This window comes from Balaenoptera physalus, assembly GCF_965194825.1.
Source record: "Balaenoptera physalus genome assembly, chromosome: 19".
NCBI lineage: Eukaryota > Metazoa > Chordata > Mammalia > Artiodactyla > Balaenopteridae > Balaenoptera > Balaenoptera physalus.
In genome coordinates, this window is record NC_138900.1 from 14,392,777 (window position 1) to 14,420,684 (window position 27,908).

The following is a 27,908-nucleotide window of genomic DNA, read 5'->3' on the forward strand; positions in this document are numbered from 1 at the left end:
CCCTCGCACAGAAAGGAAGACCCAACAAAGCCAAACATACATACATACATACATAAATAAAAATATAAGCAGACAAGAATAGCATTAAAAAAATAAAAAATAAAATACTTTAAATGCTTACCATCATCTGACAACGCAGCGTTGCCACAAACCTTCAATTTGTAAAAAAAAACCCAAAAACCGAAAAAACAGAAAAAACCCCTGCAGTATCTGCGAACTGCAATAAAAGGAGGTATGTCTGTACAGAATGTGGCCTTTTGGCCTGAAGGGATTTCTACGAAGGGTCAAGGAAAGGAGGGCTTATTGTCTTTTTGTTCCAATTTATTTTTAAATAAATTAAAAAAAAAAAAATCATGGATGCCAAAGTGGGTCATTAAAAAAAAAAGTGTGGTATGACCAAAAATTTTTTTTTTTAAGATTTTTTTACCTTTTTTTTAAAATTAATTTTTTATTTATTTTATTTTGGCTGTGTTGGGTCTTCGTTGCTGCATGCGGGCTTCCCCTAGTTGCGGTGAGCAGGGGCTACTCTTTGTTGCGGTGCGCAGGCTTCTTGTTGTGGTGGCTTCTCTTGTTGTGGAGCACGGGCTCTAGGCATGCAGGCTTCGGTAGTTGTGGCTCACGGGCTCTAGAGCGCAGGCTCAGTAGTTGTGGCACACGGGCTTAGTTGCTCCACGGCATGTGGGATCTTCCCGGACCAGGGATCAACAAACCTGTGTCCCCTGCATTGGCAGGCGGATTCTTAACCACTGCGCCACCAGGGAAGTCCCTAAGACCGAAATTTTTAAAGAGTGAAATAGAATAAGAAAATAATCAGAGCTTACCACAGGTGGTAAGGCTAAGTGTTGTTTGGTGAAACTTTATGGGCACTCCGTTGAAATATAAGATGTATTTCATTCAAGAAGATCTAAAAGGTGCTATTTTTTTAAGAAGTTTGTTTCTGGAATGGGACATCTCATGTAGTGTCCTGTGGTAACTTTGGTAGAGTTTAAATTAGCAGTCCCACAAATAAAGAAAGCACATACTGAAATTTATTTTAAAAGGGAAGGCCGTTTTTATTAAACTTGTACATTTTACTTTCTTCCTTTCAGAATCCTAATTAAAAAAACTTATGTTTCTCCTTACTTGAAAAAAAAAAAAACAGAAAAAAAGCAAAGGAAACTATTAAAACATTACTTTTGTGATGGGAAAGGAGGCAATAGGATTCAACATAAGCTAAGAAAACTACACCTGGAGCAAAGAAATAAATCGAAGAGGAACCGACTCCGACCTAGGGCTAGACCATCTGCAACGTGCACAGCCCTTCATTAAGAGAATTTCCAAAGCAAACCCATCCCGGGAGACCAGGGAGCAGCCCTCTTACCTTCTGGATTAACAAACAGGCCAAAAGCCCTAATGATCGCGCAAATACAAACAAATCACTCTATTTGAAAAAGCACACACGCGTTCGACACTTGTCTCTCCTCCCTTCGCAGATTCTCTTCATTAACAGGGGGTTGAGGAGGGCAGCCCCTTGGCGACCGCGCATTCACAGGACGTAAGCGTTCTTTACCAGGTGCTCCTTGTCGTCCCCAGAGCTCCAGACAGTACGGAGGGTGCGCTCCTGGTTCCTCCGCGCCACCCTGATCAGGCAGACCACGGAGGCTCCCAGCAAGAGGAACAGGACCATCACGAACAGCCCTGCCAGGACCACCACTGTGGATGAGAGAGAGGCCTCAGAACCAGCAGGACGAGGCGGGCCATAGCCAGAGTGTCCACGTGGGCTCGGGAGGAGGACCAGCAGCCCTTGGGCCAGACATCCCCCCACCCCAACCCAGAAGGCTCTGGAGAACTGACACTGCTTGACAGGAAGTCCTCAAGGAGAGTCCCTACAGTCTTGAGAAGTAGGCTCCTGAAAAAAGGAGGTGCTATGCTATGTGCACATAGACAGAGCGGCTACTTGCGTTCCTCCTTTTTGAACAAAAAATCCCCACTTCAACTCTGTACTACCCTGCCACCTCTCTGGGGCAATCTGTACAGGAAAAGCACACATCTCTGGTGTGTGTGTGCAAACACACACCCCCTCCCCCAACCAGCCAGAGAAAGATGTGGCCCTGCAGGTGGCTGGGGTGGCTGCCTGTGGAATGAGGGAAGGGCAGAGGCATGGGTATATCTGGAGCAGGGCCGGGAGGGGACCCTCATGCTCCTAACTGCCCAGGTAAATGTAATAGTGGTTGCCCCACTGCAGTCCCAATGGTCAGTTAAGATGCTTTTTCTTCAGGTGGGGCTCCACCTAAGGAATGTGGCCTCCTGTGGCAGCTACCCGGCTCCCTCTCCCCACTTGGCTGCGGAATTGGACAGGGTCAATTCACTCTCCATCTCCAACCCTCCAGATCCCTATGCCTGGCAAACCAGGTTCCAGCTTCATTTCTCTTCTAAAGCAGAGCAGACACACAGGCCAGGCCTGGGCTCCTTAACAGGGAAACAGGTGGAAAGAGGCCAAACCAGTGTGGCAGGTCTTCTGTGCAAACACTACCATCCATGATTCAGGCTCAGAATCAGAAACAAAAGCTAGAGGAGGCCTAGCCTCCTTGTCAGACCAGACTGCTTGGGGACAACAGCACTGGCTGGGGCCATGCTCCACCCACACATGGCAAGGGCTTTCCGTCCTCCTTTGTTATCACCCATGACCAACTCTGTACACCCCATGGCAGTAAAGTTCCCCCGCAAACCTGGAGTTAGTCCCAGGCCTGCGTGCAGCAGATCCCACACACCTAAAACAGTAGGATGTGTCCCCCAGTCACCCCCAGGCTGCCTAGGCAGAGACGGCCTCACTCCTAACCCGTTTATGTACACTGTACAATGGGACAAACATCCACCACATGTTCCAAACTGCCTGGCCATTCTCGTGCAGAAACATGACTTTCTAACAAAACGATGTTTACAGTGAAGGATGATGTGTCCGAGACAACATGAGCCTGCAAAAAACACAGCCGAGCTTAGTCAAGGCAGGTAGGTGGAGGGGGGCAAGAGGCCGTTTACCTTTAGTGCGGGGCAGGGCAGGATACAACTGCTTGCCTGGAAGAAAACACACAACCCTGAGGTCAGCTTTCAGCCCTCCTCCCCTCACAGCTGCAGCCACCTGAGGATTCCCCTCAGCCCAGGGCCTTCACACTCCTTCTGAACGACTTCTTCCAGCTCTTCTGAGGGTTCTGAGACCTTGCCACCCCAGTAGGGACCTAGGACACATGTGCCCAATAGCTGGGGCCAAAGCCCACCCCTTCCCCACCAGGGAGCCAGAGAAGACTAAGGGCAGAGTCCAAATGACAGCATTTCCAAGGCCTTCCTTTTAGGGATGAGGAAAGGGACTGGTGTCCTCTCAGGAGGGTTCATCTGCCCATCGCTGTTTCTTGGACTTAGGAGTCAGGCAGACTCACCGAAGCAGCGCTGCATGCACTCCTCCTTGGAGAGGTAGCTGTTTTTATTGCCCCGGCATCCGCCGTAGATGAAGTTATCACAAGAGTTCTTCTCGGCATTAAAGTACCAGCGTGGGAAGGATGCGCGGCAAGGCCCAGTGATGGCCTTGGCAGTGCAGTGTTCTGGGAGTGAGACAGCCCAAGGCATACAAATTAGCAGGGCCCAGGAGAGGTGAATGGAGCTAGAATGCTCCCAAGCAGTCATATGGCTGCCAGCCAATGGGGAAAACATCTCTCTGTTAAAAGAAACTTGGCCATTACAGACGTGGCCATTCTGGACCACATTTTCAGATATCTTTCTCTTTATGGCCAGACTACACTGTTATGGAGGTTATTCTATGTCAGTCACTGTTGTAGGGTCTACATGTGTTAACTCGGTCTCTGAACCTTCAGAGAGGTCTGAACTAGGCCCCTCATTTCATAGTCAGGGACTCTGAGGCAGAGCTACAGTATCCCGCCCACAGCGCGCAGCTGGAGGGAGGCAGAGCCTGCACGCCACGCTGCCTCTCAAGCAAAGCTTCCCAAGGGCGTGCTGTGGCACATCCTGCTTCCTGCTGCCCCAGGGCATCCTCATGCGTCCTAACACCTGGGAAAGGTCGGGAAGCCCTGCTCTACAATACCCTTAATGGAAATCCTCAAGTGTGTCTCAATTCCCAATTAAGTAAGAAAACATGTTTTTTAAAAGTTATACCTTCATAGTTGAAAATATCACTGGACAGGTCATCAGAATCCTGCCTTCTGGGAACTGAAACACAAACATCCATGTCAGGGAGGCTGGAATGGACACAGGACACGTCGCCTAGCTGGGGATGAGTCTAAAAGGGCCCACTGAGGGAGCGTAGACACTCTGGCACCCGGAAGGGAGTGGAGCCCCCCTCTGTGGGCAGCTTTGCTCCATCACCTCCCAGTCCTAATGGGCTCTACGGCACACACAGAATGAACGCTGGATGGGGAAGCCTGCCTGTCACCTCAGGGGTTACTATGGAAACTAATCCCAGCCACAATTTCTGGGGTGATGAAGAAGACCAGAGGTGTCCACTCTCTGACACAGGGAGGAGGGTCCCTTATTCTCTTGGGGGAATTTTCTTCTGAAACAGGACAGAAACCAGAGTTATGATGCCAGTGCCCCATGGCTCTGGATGACCTTGCAGAGGCCAGCTTGGGAATAAGCAATGAACCCAGGCAAAGCAATGGTCAGGACAGTCACAGGATTCCTAGCCTAGCAAAACTGGAAAGTGACTTTAACCTCTCAGCATTCTGCAAATTGGTCAACCACTGAACTAATAAATGCTCACTCTCATGTGGGTGCTGATGTCAGAGTCAAAGGACCAGAATCAAGAGTGCAACCAGTGCGTGGCCAGTGGCTGACAGGGGGCCACCCTCAAATGGGGTAGGGGCGGACTCCCTGCCTCCACAGCAGGTCTCGCCCAGCAGAACCCACTGCCTGGGGACTGGCCTTTGGGGAAGCTGGACTGGACTTACTAGTGCCTCTGAACCACTCACCCCCGGCTCCTGATGCAGAGTCCTTTAAGCATAAAGCAGGAATGGGGCAGCTGCTGTCAGCACTACAAAGCAAGCTAACACAAAGCTCGAGATCAAGGACTGCAGTGGGAATGGAGGCAGGGGTGGCAGAAGACAGAGGACTCTTAGCACAGGGAGGGAGACGGACAGCAAGGACGACAAGGAGCAAAGGAGATACAGCAAGCAAGGAGGTGCGATAGGGCAGTGAAGACAGCACGAAGGCTGAGGCCAGGGGACTTGAAGCCAGCCCAAAGCGGGGGAAGGGGCCTGAGCCACATGCAGCAGTAGCCACAATCCCTCATCCCCCAGGAGGAAGCTGAGGTCAGCCAGGAAGCACTGGAGAATCCCTCAGCCCTCTTGTCTGCTGAACTCCCCAGCGGAAGGATGCTGGCCAGGAGCCAGAAGCTGGCAGCCCAGGCAGAGCCCCTGTTCGCCAGTTCTGAGTAAACAGAACCAGGAGGTGGAAGCCCTTGTACAATGCCCAAATTACAAATGTCCTTTCACATTAGCCATCTGGATGGCCCTCATTCCATCCTGGGTCTTTATAAGAACCTACCACTTGGGACAGAGGAATCTGCTCCATTCCTGGACAGATCATCGATGGTATTTACTACAAGAGGACAAATAAACAGCACAGTGAGAAAGTGTACCTCCAAGACTGCCTGGTGAAACAAAACAAGCTGTATCCCTGAGGAGGCTTGGTCCTGTGTGCCTCTCACAGCGACTCCCATTTCTCCTTTATGTGGGCCCTTCAGTGCACATGCTGGACCACAAACCTGCCAGAACTTGGAAAATAAGGAACCAAGACTGCCCTTGTGGGTTAAATTTTAAGATCAACCAGCTGGGAATCAGAGAAAAGACGTGTGAAATGACATTATAAAAAGACAGAATGGCTTCCAGGGCCAAATAACCTGTTGAACTGTATTAACTCACCCAATGAATTAAAAAAGTGAAGGGCGTGGGACTTCCCTGGTGGCGCAGTGGATAAGACTATGCGCTCCCCAGTGGTTAAGAACCCGCCTGCCAATGCAGGGGACACAGGTTCAAGCCCTGGTCCGGGAAGATCCCACATGCCACGGAGCAACTAAGCCCGTGCACCACAATTACTAAGCCTGCACTCTAGAGCCCGTGAGCCACAACTACTGAGCCCGCGTGCCACAACTACTGAAGCCCGTGTGCCTAGAGCCTGTGCTCCGCAACAAAGAGAAGCCACCTCAGTGAGAAGCCCGCGCACTGCAATGAAGAGTAGCCCCCGCTTGACACAACTAGAGAAAGCCCGTGCAGCAATGGAGACCCAATGCAGCCAAAAATAAATAAATAAGTAAATAAATAAATTTATTAAAAAAAAAAGATGCAGGTGTGTTTAAAAAAAAAAAAAAAGACTATGCACTCCCAATGCAGGGGGCCTGGGTTCAATCCCTGGTCAGGGAACTAGATCCCACATGCATGCTGCAACTAAGAATTCGCAGGCCGCAACTAAGAGTTCGCAGGCCACAACTAAGGAGCCCGTGTGCCGCAACTAAGAAGCCCACCTGCCGCAACTAAGAAGCCTGCCTGTTGCAACTAAGGAGCCCACGTGCTGCAATGAAGACCCGGCACAACCAAATAAATAAATAAACAAATATTAAAAAAAAAGTGAAGGGTGTGCTCAGCACTGTGAATGTACTTCATGCTACTAAACTGTGCATTTAAAAATGGTTAAATGCTAAATTTTACATTATGTATATTTTATCTTGCACACACACAAAGCTAAGAGGGTGGGTGGAAGTGCAGGCAGGGTCCAGGAGGGAGGAACCCTCCCTTGTGGAGAGGCGTGGGGCTGGCCTAACCTGATGCCATTGCACATTACCATCACAAACCAGCTCCCCCAGTTCCGCCTCTCTCCTCATCAAGCAATGTTCTGGGAATTTCGCTGAGAGGTTTGCCTACACAGACTAAGGGTTCAGGCACAGGGACAGAAGTGTCTGGTCCCTTTGGTGGTTCTGGTTCTCATTATAATTAATTAATTAATTAATAAACTGGCATTCTCATTATCATTTGGCTCCCCACAGAGCTTGCCTGCCTGGGAGAAAATATGCTGGCAAAGAGAACGCCTCAGGAGCTGTGCAGTGCAGCCACGCTCGGGTGCCAGCAAATGAGCTTTCCGGGACCTCAAGGCTGGGGCCAGACTCTGGCTTGACCTCTAGGAAGATAGCTGTCTGCCTTCTCCCAGCAAAACACTACACCCTGTGGCTCCTTGCAGAGACATCCCGCCTTAATGCCCACTGTCCACTGCTTGTGTTCTTAAAACTTAACTTTCCCCCTGAGAAACCAAGGAGTAACCAGAACGGCATGTACATTTGCTACTGTCAACTCCTGATTGGAAAAGGACAGAAAATGTAGCAAAAAACATTTCCCCTTAATTCCTTCCCTGACACTGGATCACAGCTGATGGCGGAAAACCACATAAAATAAATGGTATTTTTCTCCATCACCATCTGGTAAGGTTGCCAGTTGCCCCTCCATCCCAGCCCCCAAAATGAGGAACTCATCTGTTGGAATCCAAGGATTCTTTCTAGTCAATGAAAAGTTCAACCAGAAAGGCAAAAGTCACCATTAAAAGATAAGACCAAAGTACCTGGTCCTGCTCTAGCAAATCAAATGAATTGGCATTAAGCCAAGGTGGACTTAAAATAATCCAAAAATAATCCAAAAATAATACCAGCCACCTCAGCTCTCCAAACACTTGTTGAGTGCCTGCCGGGCACTGGGCACACAAAGATCAATAAAATGTTCCTCAAGGCACTCAGTCACTGCTGGGCTTGTGTGTCTGCGCATTATGTTTTAAACCTCAGTTCACAGCCAAGACCACTGTTGTCTTCCTCTCTTTACACACAACTTTAATAAACTTATCTGATTTCTGAATGCAGAGTTCAAAGCCAAGAGAGACTACAGCCAGTGCGGTGAGCACTGAGGGCACCAGCACATTCTGACACAGAATCATAATGCAGAGTCCACACATTGACACCAAGCTGTCAGGAAAGGATGCAAGAAGTCCCGTAACAATGTTAAGGAAATCGCCAATGAAAATCTTTGACAGTTTGGCTGGCCCAGTCCTCGGGTCTCTGGAACACCTAGGAAGGATCAGGCTCCAGAGGGCCAATATCGCACTGCCGTCAGGTCTCAAGGAGTCCCTCGAGGCTCCGTTTAGAGCCAGTGCACACTGTTGTGGGGCTTTAGGTTTTTATTTACACTGGGAGGCTCTCAGGGTCAACATTATCTTGATTCCACAGAATCCCTCACGAAGGCTGAGAGAAGGATGGATTCCAGAAGTATGTTCTAGTTTTAACTTGATTCATAACTTGGCTGGCTGGGTGAGCTCCTCAAGCCATTTGTCCCAAAGGTAAAAATAACCCAAATGCCCAGGAAGCAAGGGGGGCAGCCCGCCTGAGTAGACTTGGAGGACTCTGCTCGTACCAGGCCTGGCGTGGGACCTGCTCTCAGTAGTGGGAGAAGGGAAGTTGGGGAGAAGACGCTGTCATGTCACCCCTCCCCTGGCTTCAGTCTGCGGCCTACTCTCCCCTTTCTGGGAAGAGGAGGGAGGGTACCACTGTGAAACCACCGTGTGGGCGACCTTCACACTGTGCCTGTTTCTTCTGCTTTTAAAAACGTCTCCCAGTTTCAGCAGTGAAGAACTAGCAAAGAGCAAGAGGCAGCTACGTCCCAATTAATAAAGTGTCTCTAGATAATAAAACTTCCCCAACAGCACTGTCTTACCTGTGACACCAGCACACTTTGCAAGACACTCCTCCTTGGTCATGTAATTATTGTCATTCCCTCCACAGCCTCCATACACAAACTGCTGGCAGGATCCATCAGTGACATTGTACCACCACCTAGGGATGGAGGCCCGGCATTTTCCCACACTCTTCGAAACTCGGCAAAAATCTAAAACACAACCAACCAGAGACCAGTTAGCTTGGCAGGGCAATTCTTGCAAGACAGAACATGCACAGACCTGTAGGAGAAGGCCCACAGCTTTCCAGAGCCCCAAGAGGAGAAGCAGAGCCTTAAGTTTCAGCACAGTTACTCTGTGAGCTGTTTCTGAAGTGTCGCCATCAGGCCTACCTAGTGATTCCTTCTTTGTATAGGAAGGCATCATCTAACGACAAAGACACCAACCCACCAGACTGAACTGAATTTCAGTTGCGTGTTGATTTTGTCCCTTCCCCCATTATCAAACACACACACATCCAGTATAGAAAAAGGACTTTCAAAGGCAAAAAGCCAGACTGCAGGATCCTTCTGGATATGTGCCCGTCTCACTGGGCCAAGGGGAGCCTAGCACTGAAAGACCAGAGCTGGGACTTCCCTGGTGGCGCAGTGGTTAAGGATCTACCTGCCAATGCAGGGGACATGGGTTCGAGCCCTGGTCTGGGAAGATCCCACATGCCACGGAGCAACTAAGCCTGTGCACCACAACTACTGAGCCTGCGCTCTAGAGCCCACGTGCCACAACTACTGAGCCCACATGCCACAACTACTGAAGCCCACACGCCTAGAGCCCGTGCTCCACAACAAAGAGAAGCCAGCACAATGAGAAGCCCGTGCACCACAACAAAGAGTAGCCCCCGCTCGCTGCAACTAGAGAAAGCCTGCACACACCAACGAAGACCCAAAGCAGCCAAAAATTAATCAATTAATTAATTAAAAAAAAAAAAAAAAAAAAGAAAGCAAGCCCAGAGCTGGCAATGCACGGTCAGGAAGGAAATGCACGGCCTGGTGCTCTTAGCACCCCACAGAAGGGCCTTTCCTAACTTTTCCTGTCTACTCTCTGCCAGGATAGGCCACTTCATAGTCAAATTACCACAAGAGCCTCAGAAAGAAGCTCCCTAACGTTAGTTCCCCCAACTGCCAACCTTCCAGAGACAACTCAGGTCACTCCTCTGCTTCAGCGCTTATGATGGCTCCCCCCATCTGAGCACACCGAGATGGGCCTGGGTTACAAGGTGTCCTAAAATCTGGCCCCACTCTAGCACAATGAAAACAGAACAATGTTATAATTGCAGCCAGATACATCTGCCTGCAGAAGGCCTAGAAATCTGCTCTCTCTTAAAAAGGGACAGATAAACAAGTGCTGGAGGTATCACCTGCACTAGAATGAGACTTTCTCCTGGAGGAATCAGGAGGATAGAAAGCAACTTGGAAAGGGAGTAACCTGACCATGTGATTCAATGTGTGCTCTGCACCACCATATCACCACCCCCCCCACCCCCCGGGATCACGAGTCCACATCACCTCTCCCTACACCCTGGCCTCCTACATCTCTGCCTTCTGGCATAAGGGCATTCCACCCTGCCCTGGGCCTAGCACAGGGTGCTTCATAAACATCTCAAATAAAAACATCCCAGGGCCCAAAACTTGGTTATATGCTGTCATTTACTCCTCCCTAGTTGTTTTCATGTTTGCTAGGTTTACCTCACCAACTAGGGGATGCCTTTCGAAAGCACAGAGGGCAGGATTTGTGCTTCTCTTGCGTCTCCCAAAATACATCACAACGATGGGCAAGAAACCAAATGTTCCACAAAACATCTATCTATGGACAAAAAAGGTTGGTACTATGCAAAACAAACACCCCAAGAAACTCACACGTACACCAATAAATCACAGCTAACTAGTACAGCAGAAAAAGGATACTCTGAAGTAAAAAAAAATGCTCTGTTAATTTGCAAGCAACCATCAATGAAATCACCAGTTAGAAAGTACCTTATCTAGGAACCTCCCTGGTGGCGCAGTGGATAAGACTCCGCGCTCCCAATGCAGGGGGCCCAGATTCGACTAGATCCCACATGCATGCCTCAACTAAGAGTTTGCACGCCACAACTAAGGAGCCCACCTGCCGCAACTAAGGAGTCCGTGAGCCTCAACTAAGACCCAGTGCAAAAAAAAAAAAAAAAAAAAAAGTACCTTATCTGGATACTTCATATCAACGGAATCATACGATATGTTCAGAAAAGGCAAATCAATAGAGACAGGAAGCAGATTAGTGTTTGCCTGGTGTTGGGGGTGTGGAGCAGAGACTGACTGCAAATGGGCACAGGGATGGATCTTTTGGGGCTGATGGAAATGTTCTAAAATTGGATTGGGGGGTTGGTTGTACAACTCTGTAAATGTACCAAAAGTCATTGGGTTGTATACTTAAAACAAGTGATTTTATGGTATGTAAATACTTTACTAAATCAGTTTTTTTTTAAAAAATAGGCCCAGGCACCTTCTGTCCATATAACACATCAACCAGAACCAGCTGGGTGTGCACCTGGAACAGGTACTTTTGACAATGTGCAAAGGTCACAAAACAAACGCAATCGACAAGGCCCAGGGAAGACACGGAAGGAGAAGAGTTCTTTGGTATATATTTCTGCCCAATCCACACGGCTATCAAATGCCAGAGGCAGCACTGCTAAAAACAAGACAAACTGGAGAGGACCCACACAGGATCCACTTATGATCCAACACTGAAAACAACATCGAGGCGGGAGCACCGCACTGCTGCCGAGGTTTGGCAACAGCCTATCCGATGCCCTGCCAAGCTGACAGCCCTGGGGATCATCGACTGCTTTGTGTCCTTGCTTCCTGAGCAGCTTCAGGTACAATCTTTTAAACAAAAACCCTGAGGGAGGAATTGTACACTTTAAATGGGTCAAATGTACGGAATGTGAATTATGTCTCAATTGAAACAAACACCTGAGGGGCCAAACAAAGCTCAAGCCAGCCAGGTGGGAACTGCCAGACACCACAGCAGAGAATGCAGCAGGGCGAACACAGTATGAAGGGTGAGAATTTGGTGGCTTTTCATAAGCAAGGGTGCCAGATACATTCTGTGCAGGTATAGAAGCCTGAGGGTGCATAAAGAGGAAGAGGAAAAAGCTTATCTAGGGATGGAGGGCAGTTACCTTGGTGAAGTAAACACTGCCCAGAATCTGGCCCTCATCTCTGTAGGCTCAGACAGGCACTCTTAGTGCCCCAGAGCTGATGAGGCACAGGGATGCTGATCTTGCTAACAAAGCGCACAGGAGGATACTGAGAAAATAACTGTCCAGCAGGGTGGATGCGTACCAACATACCACCTCGGATAGCAAGCTGAAATGGAGCAGGTGACTTGGAGTCACAGTAAAGAAGTTTTCCGTAGGATTCCTGTGAACTTACTCTCTACTGGGATCTATCAGGCAGACTAGAGGCTTGCAGCAGACAGCTCGGGAAGCACTTAGGTCAAGACAGCACAGTCAAGGTCTGCCTCTGGAACACTTTTCTTACTTCCACCACTGAGCAATGCCCCTTCCTGACTGGACCATTCTTTCTGTAGATGTGATGGTTCCTTCATTACAAATTTTGCAGGCCTGAGAGGCTATTCTGTCTCAGACGGCTGCTCGTATCTGCTGTCAATGATCACACATTGATCTCATAGTTTAAGTTTCAGAAGCAGCCTTATTTTCAGGTTCCTTGGGTGGGGTAGGACAGGATGGGGGTGACTTCATTTTTGTCCCAGGAGAATTTAGAAATGTCTCTTTATTAGGAGAGAACCTGGACTAAAAACACAGTAATCTGAAAAGACAGAATGCTGACAATTGTTGAAGCTGAGTGATGGTCTATGGGCACTCATAAAACTGTTTTCACTCCTTTGTGTACATTTGAAAATTCCTATAATAAAAAGAGAAAAAAGCTAATCTCTTTTTTTTGTTTTTATTTTTTTTTAATGGGGTAAAAGCTCTTTTTAAAATAAATTTGATTAGAGTAAAAGAGCTCTAAGGAGCAGATTAGTTGGCCAAAGCTAGGTTCAATTAAGATGAAATTTAACCACACACTTACTGTGTCAAGACAGAGTCCCTTCTCTGAGTATGGAGGCTCCTCGTCAAATGGAGAAAAGTCTCATTTTGTCACATGCTTTTACTAACTAAACTGCTTTTAAGCTTCCATCATATACATTTTTACTCTCTAGGCTTAAGGAAGTAATCTCATGAAAAAAGGATTTTGCTTTTGTTTGCTTGCTCGGTTCGTTTCAAAGGAGAGAATGTTCCTTTAGGAAACACAGGCCACATGTTCTTCACCTCACTCCAAATAACATCAGTGCATTTTCTCTTTTGTTGTTCTCCAAAACGCTTGTACAAAAAGCCAGAAATACTTTAGTATGTAAGATGGCGTCCATGACTTACCACCTTCCTTAAAAAAAACTTCAAAAAAGTCAAAATACTATACTTTGGTAGACCCAGCTTAAAATCAAAATGAACCAAAATGCAGAGCATGACTTATTTCTTGACACCCCGTTTCACTGCCTTCACTAAGCTTGATGCCAGGCACATTCTATGCACGATTTCTAATAGTCACAATAAAACCGTGACTCATGCAGTAACACCCCCACCCTGCCCTTTACAAAGCAGAACACTGAGGCTTTGGGTAGGTTAAGCTAAGCAAGCAGCAGAGCTGGATATGAATTCAAATTGGTCTGATCAGAGAGCACAGGCACAAACAAAACGACCCCTCGGATGGAAGGAAAGAAAAAAAACACTATAGTGACAGGCAGTGGGAAAAACATGAAACTGAAGTTGCCTAAAAGCCAAAACATTCCTCAAGGCTTCATCACAACTGGAGGGCTCACCAAGGCCAGGCCCTCTGCTAGGCCTGTTTATGGTGACACTCAATGACAGGGTCATAGATAGCACCATACCAAAGAACTGGCCAAGGCTGAGGGGGACTCGGTTGGACAATTTTCAGTAAGTTATTCCTTAATAAATAACTGTTCTTATTAAGAGATGACAAAATGATATACTGGTCTCAGAATAGTTTTGGAAAACAATCATGAAAAATATGTTTCAAGTTCTATTTCTGTGCTCACAAATGCTAGTGCAAAATTAAATACGTTCCGTAAGTTTTCAAAACAGAATAAGAAAAACAGGGAAAAGCTGAAGGACACCAAATTTGGATACACTTGCTTCAGAATATGGAAAAATGGAATTCCTGCCTTTAGGAAACAGTAACATTCTCTTGGAAAAGTATTAAAAATGGTTAAAATCACACATTATCTGACATATGAACCTAAATTACAAAACCCTGGCAGGCATTTTGAACATTGGCTATTACAAAATTGCCAAACAGACTGGTCTTTGTCATAGAAAACAGGTTTCTCTGGTTCTGAGGTCGCTTGAGCTTTTTTTTTTTTAATTTTTATTTATTTTTGGCTGCGTTGGGTCTTCATTGCTGCGTGCAGGCTTTCTCTAGTTGCGGCGAGCAGGGACTACTCTTCGTTGCAGTGTACGCGCTTCTCATCGCGGTGGCTTCTCTTGTTGCGGAGCACGGGCTCTAAGGTGCGCGGGCTTCAGTAGCTGTGGCTCGCAGGCTCTAGAGCGCAGGCTCAGTAGTTGTGGTGCACAGGCTTAGTTGCTCCGGAGCTTGTGGGATCTTCCTGGACCAGGGATCAAACCCGTGTCCCATGCATTGGCTGGGGGATTCTTAACCACCGCTCCACCATGGAAGTCCCTTGATAAACTTTTTACTCCCATGGGTGCTATAAACTGAAGAACACCAACTTCTTGCCTCACTGTATACTAATAAGAAAGCCCTGGATCACCTCACAAGCTTGGAGCCACTCATGAAATGGTCCTTCTCCTCCCCCCATCTGTTTTCTCTAGAGCGAAGGTCAGTAAACTTTTTTATCATGGGCCAAATAGTAAATACAGGCAGAATAGTGTGAAATCATGCAGAGCAATGGGAACAATTATGATTGTTCCGTAACCTTTAAAACGAAAAACTGTGGGCTATAAATGTATAGAATAATTAAAAAAATAAAATAAAATGAATATTTATTTAGTACTCTGTAAGTTAAAACATTAGAAACTTGAGAATTGGGGCTTCCTTGGTGGCACAGTGGTTAAGAATCCGCCTGCCAATGCAGGGGACACGGGTTCGATCCCTGGTCCGGGAAGATCCCACATGCCGCAGAGCAACTGTGCGCCACAACTACTGAAGCCTGCACACCTAGAGCCCGTGCTCCACAACAAGAGAAGCCACCGCAATGAGAAGCCCGCGCACTGCAACAAAGCGTAGCCCCCGCTCACCGCAACTAGAGAAAGCCCGCACACAGCAACAAAGACCCAAACACAGCCAAAAATAAGTAAGTTTATTAAAAAAAAAAAAGAAACTTGAGAATCGAAGTGTTCAATCTTCTTTGTAAATAAATAAGTCACCAAGAGTAGTCTGAACAGTGCTTGTGAAGGTCTTTACTCATATAACTCATGATAGAGAGCAAGCATCTTCTCAGTTCACCTTAGTGAAGTGTCACACCTCTTTCTTGGTTTGGATCAGTTTCCAACATTTTATCCTTTGCTCTTTCAATGACACAAAATTGCTGAGAGTTGCTTGACTTTCTGTGGAAGTTTCTGCCAGCATTACTTCCACTGGATCATCCTTTTTTTGTCACAACTACTTTCCTCATTTCTGTCGATAAGCTCCTCTGGCTGCATATCCGGTCTCAAATGGCAAGCAGTGTCAACATTCCCACAGTTAACTCATTCTCCTATCACTCCATTTATGTTCAATTGGAATTTCACTTCCAGCGTTATCACTTTTTCTCTTTGCTACACTTCGGTGTTTTTTTGGCCAACTTCCTCTAGTGATTAACCATTTTTGTAAACTGTCATGTATACTGGGAAACAAGGAAGCAACACAACTACATGCTTTACTGTGTATGAACTGAGTAACAGACATGCAGTGACCAATCACTATGCATATGTGTAATTTACACAATGATTTGTGACTGAAGAGCTAGCTAGTAGCTGAAACTTGTTCTGTACCCAAGTACTCACAGTTAATATATTGTAGTAACTGAAATCTGTGCATGTTGAAAACTGTGCAAAGCAAGGACTGCCTTTCTTTCAAGCTTCATGGACCTAGCCTAACTATTCAACTCTGTCATGGTAGCATGAAAGCAGCCTAAGGCAATATGTAAATGAATGACCATGGTTGTCATTCCAATAAAAATTTATTTCATATAATTTTTAATCTTTAAAATATTCTTTTGATTTTTTTCAACTATTAAAAAAATGCAAAAGCCATACTTAGCGTGTAGGCCATATGTAGGCAGTGACTACGAGCTGCAGTTTGCCAATCACTTCTTTAGAGTGTTGCTAAAAACACCCTGCTCAGATTTTCCACACCCCTCACCCCCTGTCATGTCACAGAACTCAGCACGTCCTACAGGTGTGGTCAGATGCTATCACATAGACTCCTAGGGCTCACATTTCTATGACAACACTGACCACACCTTCCTCAGGTTAATCCTTTGCCAAAAATGCTGCAGCACACCCTTCCATCACTAAAAACAGCTCTACTCTTTTCATTAAAGCCACTTAGAATTCTAAGGATAATGGCCAAAGGGAAATTATTTGCTACAATAATCCTCAGACATCTGAAAATACTATTTTATACAAAAAAATAGGAGAGAATACAGTTCACTCCTCAGTATCAAAAAGCAAACAAGGAAGAATCAATTAATTCAAGAGTTTCAAAGAACAGGGGCAACTATTACCACATCCACAAAGGGCTTGGTGCGCACAGACCTACAACAGCTGAAAATTCACCACCAGAACACCCTGTTCGTGCTAGTGAAATAACTTGTGAGACATCCGCATAATCGAATACTCAGAGCTGTTTAAAATAGACAACTACGTATGTGCTGGTATAGAAAAGTGTCTGAGAGAAAAAAAGCAAAAGAATGGTTTACATGTTATGATTCCTTTTTAAATTTTTAATTTAGATATGAATCTACCTTTAGGGAAAGAGACTAAAGGAAGGAGAAGCTTTTCCAGTTTTTCTTTTCCATCTGTATCTTTTAGTACAATTTGAGTATTCTAATTTTGTGAATGTATTACTTTTATTTTCTTTAAGGGTTTTATCTGGAGAGTGGATTATAGTCATCCCTTTTGTTTGCTTAAATTTTTCAGTGAAATTTTTCATGGTAAATAAAACTGAATGTACTAAATTCCCTAGTATCTTGAACAGTAGTAAGCAACAAGTGTTTGGTGAATAGCTAATATATGTAAATAGGGCGATCATATAATTTATCCTCTAGATCAAGACACTTTTCAGAGTGAAAAGGGGTATTCTTAATAGTTACCGTGGGAAACACAGTGGCATAAATTGGAACCCTCCAAGGTAAATTGAGCTGAGTAGCCATCCTACATAGAAGGCACCCACTGGGAATGTAGTCCTTGACCTCCAGGGGTTTACAATTAAGTTAGAGCCACAAGACTGGCTTGGATAGAAAGAGAAGAAAATCACACAAGGTAAAATATTACAATCACACCCTACATTCAAAGGGCTTGTAAGCCACACAAGGTACAAAGGAAATGAGCAAAGGCTCTGGTATAGGGAAGTGACACAATAAGGAAGAGTCACTCGGCAAAAGTGTGTAGGACACATGAGAGGACAGGGCCTGCAGGAAGCTGTTCTGGTAAAGGACCTGTGTGTGCAGGAATTCCTGGTTGCCTCTTACTAGCCCACTGTTTTGGGGTGGGGGCGGGAGGCAGCTTTCCTAACCTCCCTGCACACCCATTTCCTCATTCATAATAAGGGAACAATAATACATGCAACAAAAATGTATAAACCTCTCAGCAAAGCTGGAAAATGTATAAACCCAGTATTCTTCAATTCGGCAAGCCCCATATTCTCTGATTTAGGCCTGGCTAATAAATAAAAAGTGCAGATTTTAGAGGCTTAGAGTATCTAAATCAGACTCTTGGGAGGCTTAGAAAGATAAGGCAAAGCTCTGATTATAGACCTATCATATCTGTGACATAATTAGAAATATGTATTTGGTCTCTCCCTGCCTGCCCTTCCTGATACAGAGCTCCTAAAACCCTTGTAATTTCCTGAGAGCTGGAGCATGTTCTATTCTAATATTTGGTCTTTGACCCACATTTCTGACACAAGAACTAAAACCCTGGCAATCTCTGGAGTAGTACGATTGCCTTTTTGTATGCCAATGAGACGATAGTGGCTGGGGGAGCCCTAGAAAGCTTCAGGATGGGGGCTGGGGGAATTCCCTGGCGGTCCAGCGGTTAGGACTCCTCGCTTTAACTGCAGAGGGCCCGGGTTCAATCCCTGGTTGGGGAACTAAGATCCCGCAAGTCTTGTGGCATGGCCAAAAAAAAAAAAAAAAAAAAAAAGGATGGGGGCTGGTTGCCAGAAAAATCAAGGCAAGATTAAAGGGTTGGAACTTTCAGCCCCACCCCTTATTCTCCTGGGAGGGGAGAGGGGTGGAATATTGAGTTAATAATCAATCATGCCTATGTGATGAAGCTTCCATAAAATACCCCAACTGAAGGGGTTAGGAGAGCTTCTGGGTTGGTGAACACATCCACATGCCAAGAGGGTGGCTCACCCCAAACTCCACAAGGACAGAAGCTCCTACACTGCGGACCCTTCCAGACCTCTGTCTTCATTTAGCTGTTCATTTGTATCCTTTATAATAAACTGGTAAACGTGTTACCCTGAGTTCTGTGAGCCACTCTAGCAAATTGGATCCGAGGGGGTCATGGCAACCCTTGATTTATAGCAGGTTGGTGAAAATGACAGGGGACAACCTCAGACTTTGACTGGCATTTGAAGGGGGGAGAGGGAGTCTTGTGAGACTGAGCCCTTATCCTACAGGATCTGTGCTCACTCCCTGCGGTTTCAGAATTGAGTTAAATTGCCAAACACCCAATCCGTGTCTGCTGAGAACTGCTTGATGTGGAAAAACCCACACATCTTGTATCAGAAATATTCTCTGTAGTAAACAGGAGAGTTTCCTCTTTAAAATTCCTTCGGGTTACGGTGAAAGCTGAGAATGTTAGCAAGAGAACTAACTTGAGGACATTATAAATACAACTCAGCCCAAGTTGAAGTGAAGGCCCCTCTGTGTGATTTGTACCCATTCTGGATCTACTTAGTATAAAAATGTTTTTTGACAAGTTTGTTAGCAATAAGTCCCATTTTGTGACACCTAGACTTTTGTTTCCTGCTGTGGAATGCACCATTTATTAATCTTGAGGCTATCTTGACCATGGCCTGTCTGGGAAAGGGCATTTGTTCAATGTAATTTGAATTCACTGGTGAGTAATAAAATGGGGACATTCAGCTGGCTTTCCCTCCATAGGTCCCATTGAGTTAAATTCTGTGGACTTGCAGATGCATTTCTTAAAAACAATTCAAATGGAAGGGACTTCTTTGACACAGGGACCAATCATTAAGAGTGTTGTGAAAATTAAAGGTATTTTTTACTCCATTATAAGAGCTTAAAACATTTGGCACAAAGCTTTGAATAAGTAGTAGATATTATATTTTTATGAAGACCAGACTACTGTAGGAACAGTGGGAATGAAGATAAAGAGACGGATGACACATTTCACTAGTAAGTCCAACTGAATGTGGTGACTGACAGGATAGAGGGGATATGGAAAACCAAAGTACAAACTCAAGTCAGTGAGTTGATCAAACCAACTCAACCATCACTCCTTCCCTTTGTTTTTCTGCTGTGCAACCACCTGCCATGCCTGAAGACACAAAATTCCTTACCTTCACCTACAGTAAGACAATGGCAGACTATCACACAGATCAAAGTCCTGCAACACTACAGTATCGGGAGATTAAGAGGTTGGAGACAAGAAAATAAGAAAAATTATGCCTTGGTTACCCATCTGGATTTCAAGTTATCTTTTCACCAAGGGATGAGAGAATATTAAAGTTCTGTGTGAGTGAAGAGGTACTGAATACCAGGGAGGCAGATATTCAAGGCTGCTTTAATTCTACTGTGCCAAATTCCAAAGTTGACATTTATTTTACAATCAGTCTTATTTCAAGGTGATCTATAAATCCAGCTATTTTGGTTAGTTGGATAGGTTCTACATACTTGAGGGCTTCTGTTTCTAGTACAGAAAGCTACTAACTACCCACGTCCTCTAGGTTCTGGTGCCTGGAAGTTGTCATTATTAGGATAAGTAATTCAGAAACTTTAAAATAACCCCTAGGTATTTATGAGGAAAGAACATTTACAATGACAAATCCAACTTAAATTATAAGGCTCATAAAATCTTGGCATTTTAGATATAAAATATTTAGATATGAAGGTTTACATTCCATAAACTATTAGCACAATGCAAACCACCACTCCTACCCACTGTCACCTCATACTCATCACTCAAGCAGGACTATAAATTCTACCCTTACCTAAATTCATAACTAGAATCACAGTGCTCCATCTGAATAATTTGTAAGGAAGGGCTTCCCTGGTGGTGCAGTGGTTAGGAATCCGCTTGCCAGCGCAGGGGACACAGGTTCAAGCCCTGGTCCGGGAAGATCCCACATGCCGCGGAGCAACTAAGCCCGTGCGCCACAACTACTGAGCCTGCACTCTAGAGCCTGTGAGGTACACCTACTGAGCCCGCGTGCCACAACTACCGAAGCCCGTGCGCCTAGAGCCGGTGCTCCGCAACAAGAGAAGCCACCGCAATGAGAAGCCCGCCCACCGCAACTAGAGAAAGCCTACGGGCAGCAACAAAGACCCAATGCAGCCAAAAAAACCCCACAAATTTTAGAAAAAGGTCCTAAATGTTAAAAAAAAAAAAAAAAAATTGTAAGGAAATAGTAGTTTCAAAGTCTTTCATGGAATTGTCTGTTAATTCACATTCAGGGGTTCTTAATCTTTTTTGAAACATGGACCATTTTCAGAAACTGATTACAGCTAACGGACCCTCTACCTAGAGCAATGTTTCTCAACCTTTTTTTCCATCATCACCCCACCCCAGAAGCCTTTGTAGACGTGTTTTTCCTAAGCACCACACTAAATTTCAATACCACAGGCATATATCTATCTATGTAGCCCTTTGAAAGATCAAAAACTATTATAATATCTAATATTATTTCACCCCCACCCCCACCCCGAACATGCCCTAGACTCTAAATGACTGACCCTGGAATAAACACGGACAAAGTACCACATATGAACTCAGGAACTTCAGATTACGGGGCTTCTGAGGCCAGGGACCCAGGACCCCATTGGTGAGATCCATCTCAAACACTTGCCCTCATTTCTAAAATGGCTTTCCAATAATGACAAATGTGCTTCAAATAAACTTCAAAGTAACTAACTCCAAAGTTCACGGGCCTCAGCATCCAAATTCCAGCACTCCTTCGTAAGTTTTCAAAAAGGCCTTGTCAGAAACAAGTGGAATGACATTTGTGACCAGGATCACACAAGGACATCCATAATCCACACACTAATGCTTCTGGGGTCATTTGCAAGTTCATTAGTCATGTGACCAATGGGCCACCAAGGCCTCCTGGGGCTAAGTCATTTCAGTGTGACCCCTTCAGGGTTCTCTCCTGCCTCACATGAATCACAAGCTACCTCATCCCTTATTTGGCCTGTCAGTCTCAGGACATGGCAAACAGAGGTCTGGCTGCCTGGCCTACTACCTGAAGACAAGCCTGAATGTTGCAAATGACTCTGGGGATAGGTAAAATGAGAAACAGGTTGGGGGCTGGCTTTCTCTATTACAGGCTGACTTCTCAAATACTGACCAGGGCAAAGGAATGTTTCTGGTGGCAAGGGTCCACTTTCCCTCAGTGGACCTAAAGGCAAGCCCCTCAATGTTCTTTAGGTATAGCCTCAAAGCCATTTGAGCCTCAAAGTCCATGTTTTTAGTACTAAGCACACCAAACCTTTACCTTACTTTTTTCTTTTTTTTTAGTTGACGTATAGTTGATCTACAATGTTTCAGGTATACAGCAAAGTGATTCAGTTTTATATATATATATTCTTTTTCAGATTCTTGTCCATTATAGGTTATTACAAGATATTGAATATAGTTCCCTGTGATATACGGTAGGTCCTTGTTGTTTATTTTATATATAGTAGTGTGTATCTGTTAATCCCAAATTCCTAATTTATCCCTCCCCCCACCTTACTTTTCTTTATAGTACTCATCACCAAATTATGTAGTCATTGTTCATTTATTTATTGTATTTTCTTCTCATTACAATGTAACTGCCATGGATTGGGGCGGGAGGGTGTCATCTGTTTCATTCAGTGCTTTGTTTCCAGGGCCTAAAACTGTGCCTGGCACTTGGCAGGTGTTCAATAAATATGTGCTGAATAAATATTTCAAACTGTCCTGGAACTAAACTGTCTTGCCTGCAAATTAAACAAGTGCCTCTTCCGTGAAGGACAAGAATACTACAAGATGCTACTTTGGAGAACTCCCAGCTGATCACCAACACCAGCTGCACTTTCCCTCTTATCTGTCATCTTCTCTGACTACTCAGTTTACAACTATCCATGGGGGTGAGGAGAAGAAAAAGGAGTGGTGACTAATAACATGCTTCTTGGAGATTTACTGGAAAGTTCACGCTTTCAGTCAAAGTTCTGGGGAAACTAATTAATCGAAGAGGTTGATGCACATGGAAGATCACTTCAAAGTGTGGTGGAGGCTCTCACATGAATGCTGCCGCACTTGTCTCCAGTGGAAATTCCCAAGAACAATCAACAAAGGGCTATGAGTGAAGGAACCATTAACACAAGTTCCGATGCCCAAGGAACCATTAACACAAGTTCTGATGCATAAGTTATTGGCAGCAGGAACTACACTTAACTGACCACTCCTAAAAGGAATTTTTGAGGTTCTATTCTGAAAAGGAATATATTATCTGCCCTTGTATTGATCAAAATTATATATTTGGGGGCACTCCAAATACCAGGACTTATCACCCGAGAAGAGATTAAAAAATCAGGCACATTTGTGGTCACCTGATAAGGGGTGTTCCCTAACAACAATAACACACATACACACACTCACTGCACTGTACAATTTATAAGTAGCTATTATGTTTTATCTACCTTTGTTTCCTAAATGGGGCATACTCTTAACATGGGAGTCACAACTCTAACGCTTAGAAGATACAGAGGGCAGGCCAAGTGAATAAATACAGGCTGAGAAAGACAGTCTTCTTTGTCCTTCCCAAAAGAAGTACTTGGCACCACCCCACGGGTGCTATGTGGGAACACTGGACTGGCACCGCCAGATCTTCATAATTTTCAGGCAAAGCCAAAAATAAAAATATTTCAAAAAAACCTCTCAATCCTAGAAACTGTACAAGTCACATAAAGCCTGTTTGAGGCCTGCTGGGAACAGCTGGTTTATAATCTCTATGTGCTTCCATGCAGACTGGCACTCTCCCTGAATGCTATGAACACCCGAACACCCACAGAAGTATCAGCTTTCCCCCACCTCCATCTGCAAAGGTCTGGAGTCAGGACACTTCGCCAAGCCTCCAAATGTCCATTATATCCCACACCCTTTCCTATCTGCCCTCCACCACCCAGTGCCTCACCAACATTGTCAGTCTCGAGACCACGTGACTCTCCTATCACTTGCTTATCACCACCTCAGCCCCAGACTCGAGTTACCCTTCATCACCATACATCCTGTTTTGTCAGCATCTCCCTTCCCCCAACTCCTGGAGTCTCTGATACTCATGGCCTATCTTAAGCAAAATCTCTCATTTCTTCAATCTCTTCTCTGAACATTCTTGTCACTTTCTTACTCTAACTGAACCCAGCTCTCCCCTGAAGATATAGCTTCTCTTGTGCCCTTCCAGTGGGCACTGCTTCTACACCATTCTCCCTCCACCCTCAACACCCAGTTATGAATCTCATCATCAGAGTAAATCGTATCCCACCCTGTGGGTCATTTGCTGATCCAGGTCACTACTCCTCACTTCTCCATGATTTTAGCTCCTGGCTCACTGTCACTCCCGCTGCTGCTCCTATCATCATTCTTGGTGATTTCCATATCCAGATAGGCGATTCTCCAACCATCCTGGCCTCTTGGTTCCTAGACCTCCTCTCCTCCAGTGATCTTGCCCTCCCTGCAGCCGCTCCCTCCCATGGTCACACCTAGACCTTGTCTCAATAATTGCAGCCTCTTCAGAACCTCAGTTTCATGCATCTCCCTCATTGCCCATTGTATCCTAGCTTCCTAGTTCAGTCTCTTCAAAATCTCAACTCCAACAATCCACTGGCCCTACCACCTTTCCACTACCCCTCAGCCCCCTCATGTCTTCACACAGATCATTATGATCACCCCCTTACATACATTCACTACACACTTCCCCCCCTCCACCATACTCATCTGGAGGTACCTGTGCAGCTGTGTGTGGCTGGAGAAACACCTCACTCTTAATGGATGACCTTGCTTCCTGAGAAAAATCAAAGCAATCAGAAGGGGTGGAGGGATAAAAACTACCTCCTGCCTCAAATTAAGCTGTTGAAACCTTTCATACAAATAGAACTTCAGATAAGCAAGGGCATTAGTTCACCCAGCCAGATAGGAGTACTTCTGAAAGGTCAGTAGGTCCAGCCAGCTGCAACAGCTGGGGAAGCCACTGGGAACAAACAGAAAAGCCCTCTGCAGCCCGACCTGGCCTTGTCAATTACTATTGTGTGACCTTAGGCAAGATGTGTAACAGGTTGTTTCAAGGATTAAGTAATGCACAAGAGCTCATAGTAAGCAATAGATGTTAGCCCCAAACTCAGTTTTGATAAAATCCCAGGCCAGGTAACTGGAAGGTATATCCTAACATAATTAATTCCTCTAAAAAAGTCCAGAAGGGCTGACAAATTCTAGTTCAGACCACAAGAATGATCAACACCTGCATTCCTAATTCCCTGGAGCTGAGTCTCTCCCCACTGGCTCTTAACACAACTCCCCACCCCCCAACTCAATTCTTCCTCTCTGCCTCAGGCATAGGGAAATTAACAGTCTTCAGAAGCCACCACAGGCGATGACTTGGTGCACATACATCCTGCTTGCTTTCTTTCCATCCAAAATGCTGGCCTATAAAGCTACCTGGCTCCTGCCTATTTTCCCCACTTGGCATCCTCCTCCAATCCCCCACCTCCCCCGCCCAACACACTCCTGCTCTAGTCACGCTGTCATCTCTTTTCCTCCAATACCACTAAGCTTGCTCCAGCCTCAAGGCCTTTGTACTCTACTACTTCCGGTTGGACCCCGAAGCCTCTGTGTCGCTGCCACTTGCTCATTCTTCATGTTAGACCTCAGCCGTCACTGTCCTCAGAGACGTCTCCTGACAACCTGAGCTAAAGTGGCCCCCATCATCTTACATCATCCCTGGTTGTCTACTTCACCCCGTTCCATTACGTCTTAGTAATTTAATACTGTGGTGACTGCTCTTTATTTGAACGTTTACTCCCTGTCTCTGTCTATCCCACTAGAATATAAGCTCCCTCAGTGCAGGGACCTGGCTTGTCTGAGTCACAACTGTTACCAGTGCTGCCAGCACTGCCCCTGACACATAACAGGGGCTCAATAAATTTCGCTGAACCAACGAATTTTTCTTTCAAGAGATCTATTTTCAAAGCCTCCTTGTGGCTGTCTGAAGCAGTAAGGTTGGACCAACACTTGTTCAAAAAGACCTTTCAGGCCAAACTTCCATAGAGTTTAGAGGTTTAAACTGAGCCTTACCCTCCACCAACCTCTAAGGACCAGGCCAAGGAATCCAAGCCCAGCTTCTCAATGCCAATATTCTTCTTATACCAAGAGGCTCCCCCCCCCTTGCACCCTGACAAAGTATTTTCCCCCCAACACTTTTGCTTTTCTTTTCCTTCCTTTGGATATCATTGAGAAACACCCTTCTTCTTGGAGGCGTTCTACTGCAACTGAACCAGAAAGGTTTCTCAGGAGGCTGCTGTCCAATATCCAAAAAGGTGGGGGTTAGGGCTTCTTTCCTGAGGCTAAAACGGCCACCAGGTCATCGAGTCCAAGCCCCACCCGCTGCGGCTGGCCTCCCTGGGCTTTCTTGGAACTTGTCTCTGCCAGGAAGAGGCCGGTCTTCTGTTCGGCCCCTCACCTCCTTCCTGCCACAGGAAGGGCCACTGCCACTCTTCTCGGTCAACAGCGCTAGTCTCCTCCCTCATTCACAGGAAACTTTACCCAGCCTGGGCTCCTCCGTCCGTCCTCACTCCCAAGGGCTCCCAAACCTCTTTCCCAAGGTTCAGTCTAGCTACACACCCTGAGCTTCACCAAGTCGCCCCCAACTTCCTCCCCCGCCAATTCTCCCCGCTCAGACCCTGCCCAGGGCCTCCTCAGACCCCCACTTACGCCCCCGACCCTGCCCCTAACGCCCCCCCTTCGGCCTCTCGGCCCTCCACAGCTCCCAGGAGACCCGCCCGTGCCCTCACCGTGGACGCCACGTTCTCCGTCGGCCGCCTCAGCCCCGGAGAGGAGCAGCGATGCCAGCAGGGCGAGGAGCGCCCAGTACTGCCTCAGCCCACACAGCTGCGCCATGACGGGCTCCACCAGGCCGCCCAGGCGAGGCCTAGAGCTGCCCGCCGTTGGGGTCTCGCGATCAGGTGCGGGAAGACCCTTGCCGCGCACGCGCACTGGAGCGCGTCGCGTTCAGGTGCGGGTCCGCGAGGTGCGCGCCTCCCCTCGCCACACAGGAAGTCTCCGGGAAGCACTTTTCTCGGTCCTTTGGTGTGCGGACACTCTGCCTCCTGCGCCCACGATGCTTTAGTTCGCTCCTCGCTTGCCCCGGACTCCCCCGACCCTTCAGAACCCCGCCACACCCCCCAGCCGCTCCGTGGGTGCCAGAGGTAATGGCGGCTTCCTCGAAGCTGCTACCGAAGGTGGAAGGCCAGGGAAGGGGCGGGGCGCACCTGGCGAGGCGGGATGCGTTAGAGCGCAGGCGCAGGGAGCAGGCACCTGAGCGGCCGTCCTCCTCCCTGGGCGCACCTGGGCCCGCCCCTGGCCCTGGGGTAAAGGGGCGGGACTTGCGTTTGCTCCGCCCCGGTGGGAACCTAGCCTAGGGGCCGGCGCTCGCAGGTTGAACCTCGGGGCTCCGGCTGCCCTTGCGCGTGGGCTTATTGACCACGTCCGAGCACCTTCGCTCTTGGATTGCGCCTCTGGGTGGGAGGAGAGGTCGCAGACGTGCTCATACTGGAAACCTGTGGTTTTTGCCCATCTTGCTTCAGCCTTCCGTTGAGGGCGAGGGGTTTATTCTTCCTAAATTCCAGAGTTCACTGAGCGCCTACCCAGAGGTGACCACGCCAGAGTGGTCCCTGCATCACCAGACAGGAACAGCCCAACACAGTGATGACAGAAGCATAGGGCAGAGTGATTATGGATGAGACGGCGCAAGCGCAGGCTGAGTGATCAGGGGCTGCGTGGTGGAAGACCTGGGAGCCCAGACAAGTTCCCTATTCAGCCTGAGAGAGGGCCAGGGAGGGCTCCCAGAGGAGGTGATAGACCCATGAATGAACAAGAACCCCAGACCCTGCCTCCACAGTTCCTAGTACTTAGATGAAGACAGATAATTGACCAGAGAAGGATAGGTGTCAGGGCTGTGATGGGGAAGCACAGGCAGAGTAATCAGACCTGAAAGGAGGAAAACCCAGAGGAGGCATCCGACCAGCTTCTGGGCCAGGGAGGGCTTCCTGGAAGAGGGCTATATGAGCTGAATCTCGAAAAGAGGATGGAGTAGGGCAGGCATAGGAGTAGCCAACAGGATAATTAAAATAAGTATATTATTATTTATAACACCTAACAGTGCTATGAAGGAGATGAATTAAGGGCTGGGATTAACAGAGAACAGGTGGTGAAGGGGGTGGTTTTGATATGAACCCTGAAGGATAAGAAGGGCTGATGAACAAACACATTCTAAGCAAACAGCAAATGCAAAAGTCTTGAAGCAAGAAAGACGTCAGTGTGTTACAGGAGCCAGGGCCACGCCCACTACTTGGCCTCCCTGCAGACATAATAATATGTGAAGAGCCTTAACTGGGTTATCAAAGTGGTGTTTACCTTAAACAATTAAGATTTTATGCCTGCCATCTTCTTTTATCTTGCA

At 46.6% G+C, this 27,908-nt stretch overlaps 1 protein-coding gene and 1 long non-coding RNA gene across 4 annotated transcripts; one reads left to right on the forward strand and one right to left on the reverse strand.

Annotated features, from left to right (window-relative positions):
• Positions 1-1,027: 1,027 nt before the first annotated feature.
• SPINT2 (serine peptidase inhibitor, Kunitz type 2) lies at positions 1,028-26,685 on the reverse strand. Of its 3 annotated transcripts, XM_082439410.1 has the most exons (7): positions 26,242-26,677; positions 8,730-8,900; positions 5,530-5,583; positions 4,144-4,197; positions 3,414-3,575; positions 3,019-3,054; positions 1,028-1,692 (listed from the first exon to the last, which is right to left on the reverse strand). In XM_082439410.1, exons 1-7 carry the CDS (start codon positions 26,345-26,347, stop codon positions 1,526-1,528), a joined length of 750 nt encoding a protein of 249 aa, XP_082295536.1. In that variant the 5' UTR covers positions 26,348-26,677; the 3' UTR covers positions 1,028-1,525. The 3 variants fall into 3 exon arrangements, with proteins under 3 accessions (XP_082295536.1, XP_082295538.1, XP_082295537.1); XM_082439412.1 differs by lacking the exon at positions 3,414-3,575 and having other exon boundaries at positions 26,242-26,685; XM_082439411.1 differs by lacking the exon at positions 5,530-5,583 and having other exon boundaries at positions 26,242-26,674.
• On the forward strand, positions 6,338-6,745 carry LOC309649419. The gene is made up of 2 exons (XR_014257105.1): positions 6,338-6,455; positions 6,523-6,745. It is a non-coding gene; the product is annotated as an uncharacterized lncRNA (long non-coding RNA).
• Positions 26,686-27,908: the final 1,223 nt, after the last annotated feature.

Excerpts from the sequence above, each read along its gene's own strand:
- SPINT2 (XM_082439410.1), bottom strand. The coding sequence starts at position 26,347 with ATGGCGCAGCTGTGTGGGCTGAGGCAGTACTGGGCGCTCCTCGCCCTG. Across the intron at positions 5,584-8,729 it reads AAAGTGTGCTGGTGTCACAG|TAAATACCATCGATGATCTG; the intron begins GTAAGACAGTGC and ends GTCCTCTTGTAG. Across the intron at positions 4,198-5,529 it reads AGATTCCTCTGTCCCAAGTG|TTCCCAGAAGGCAGGATTCT; the intron begins GTAGGTTCTTAT and ends TTTGTGTTTCAG.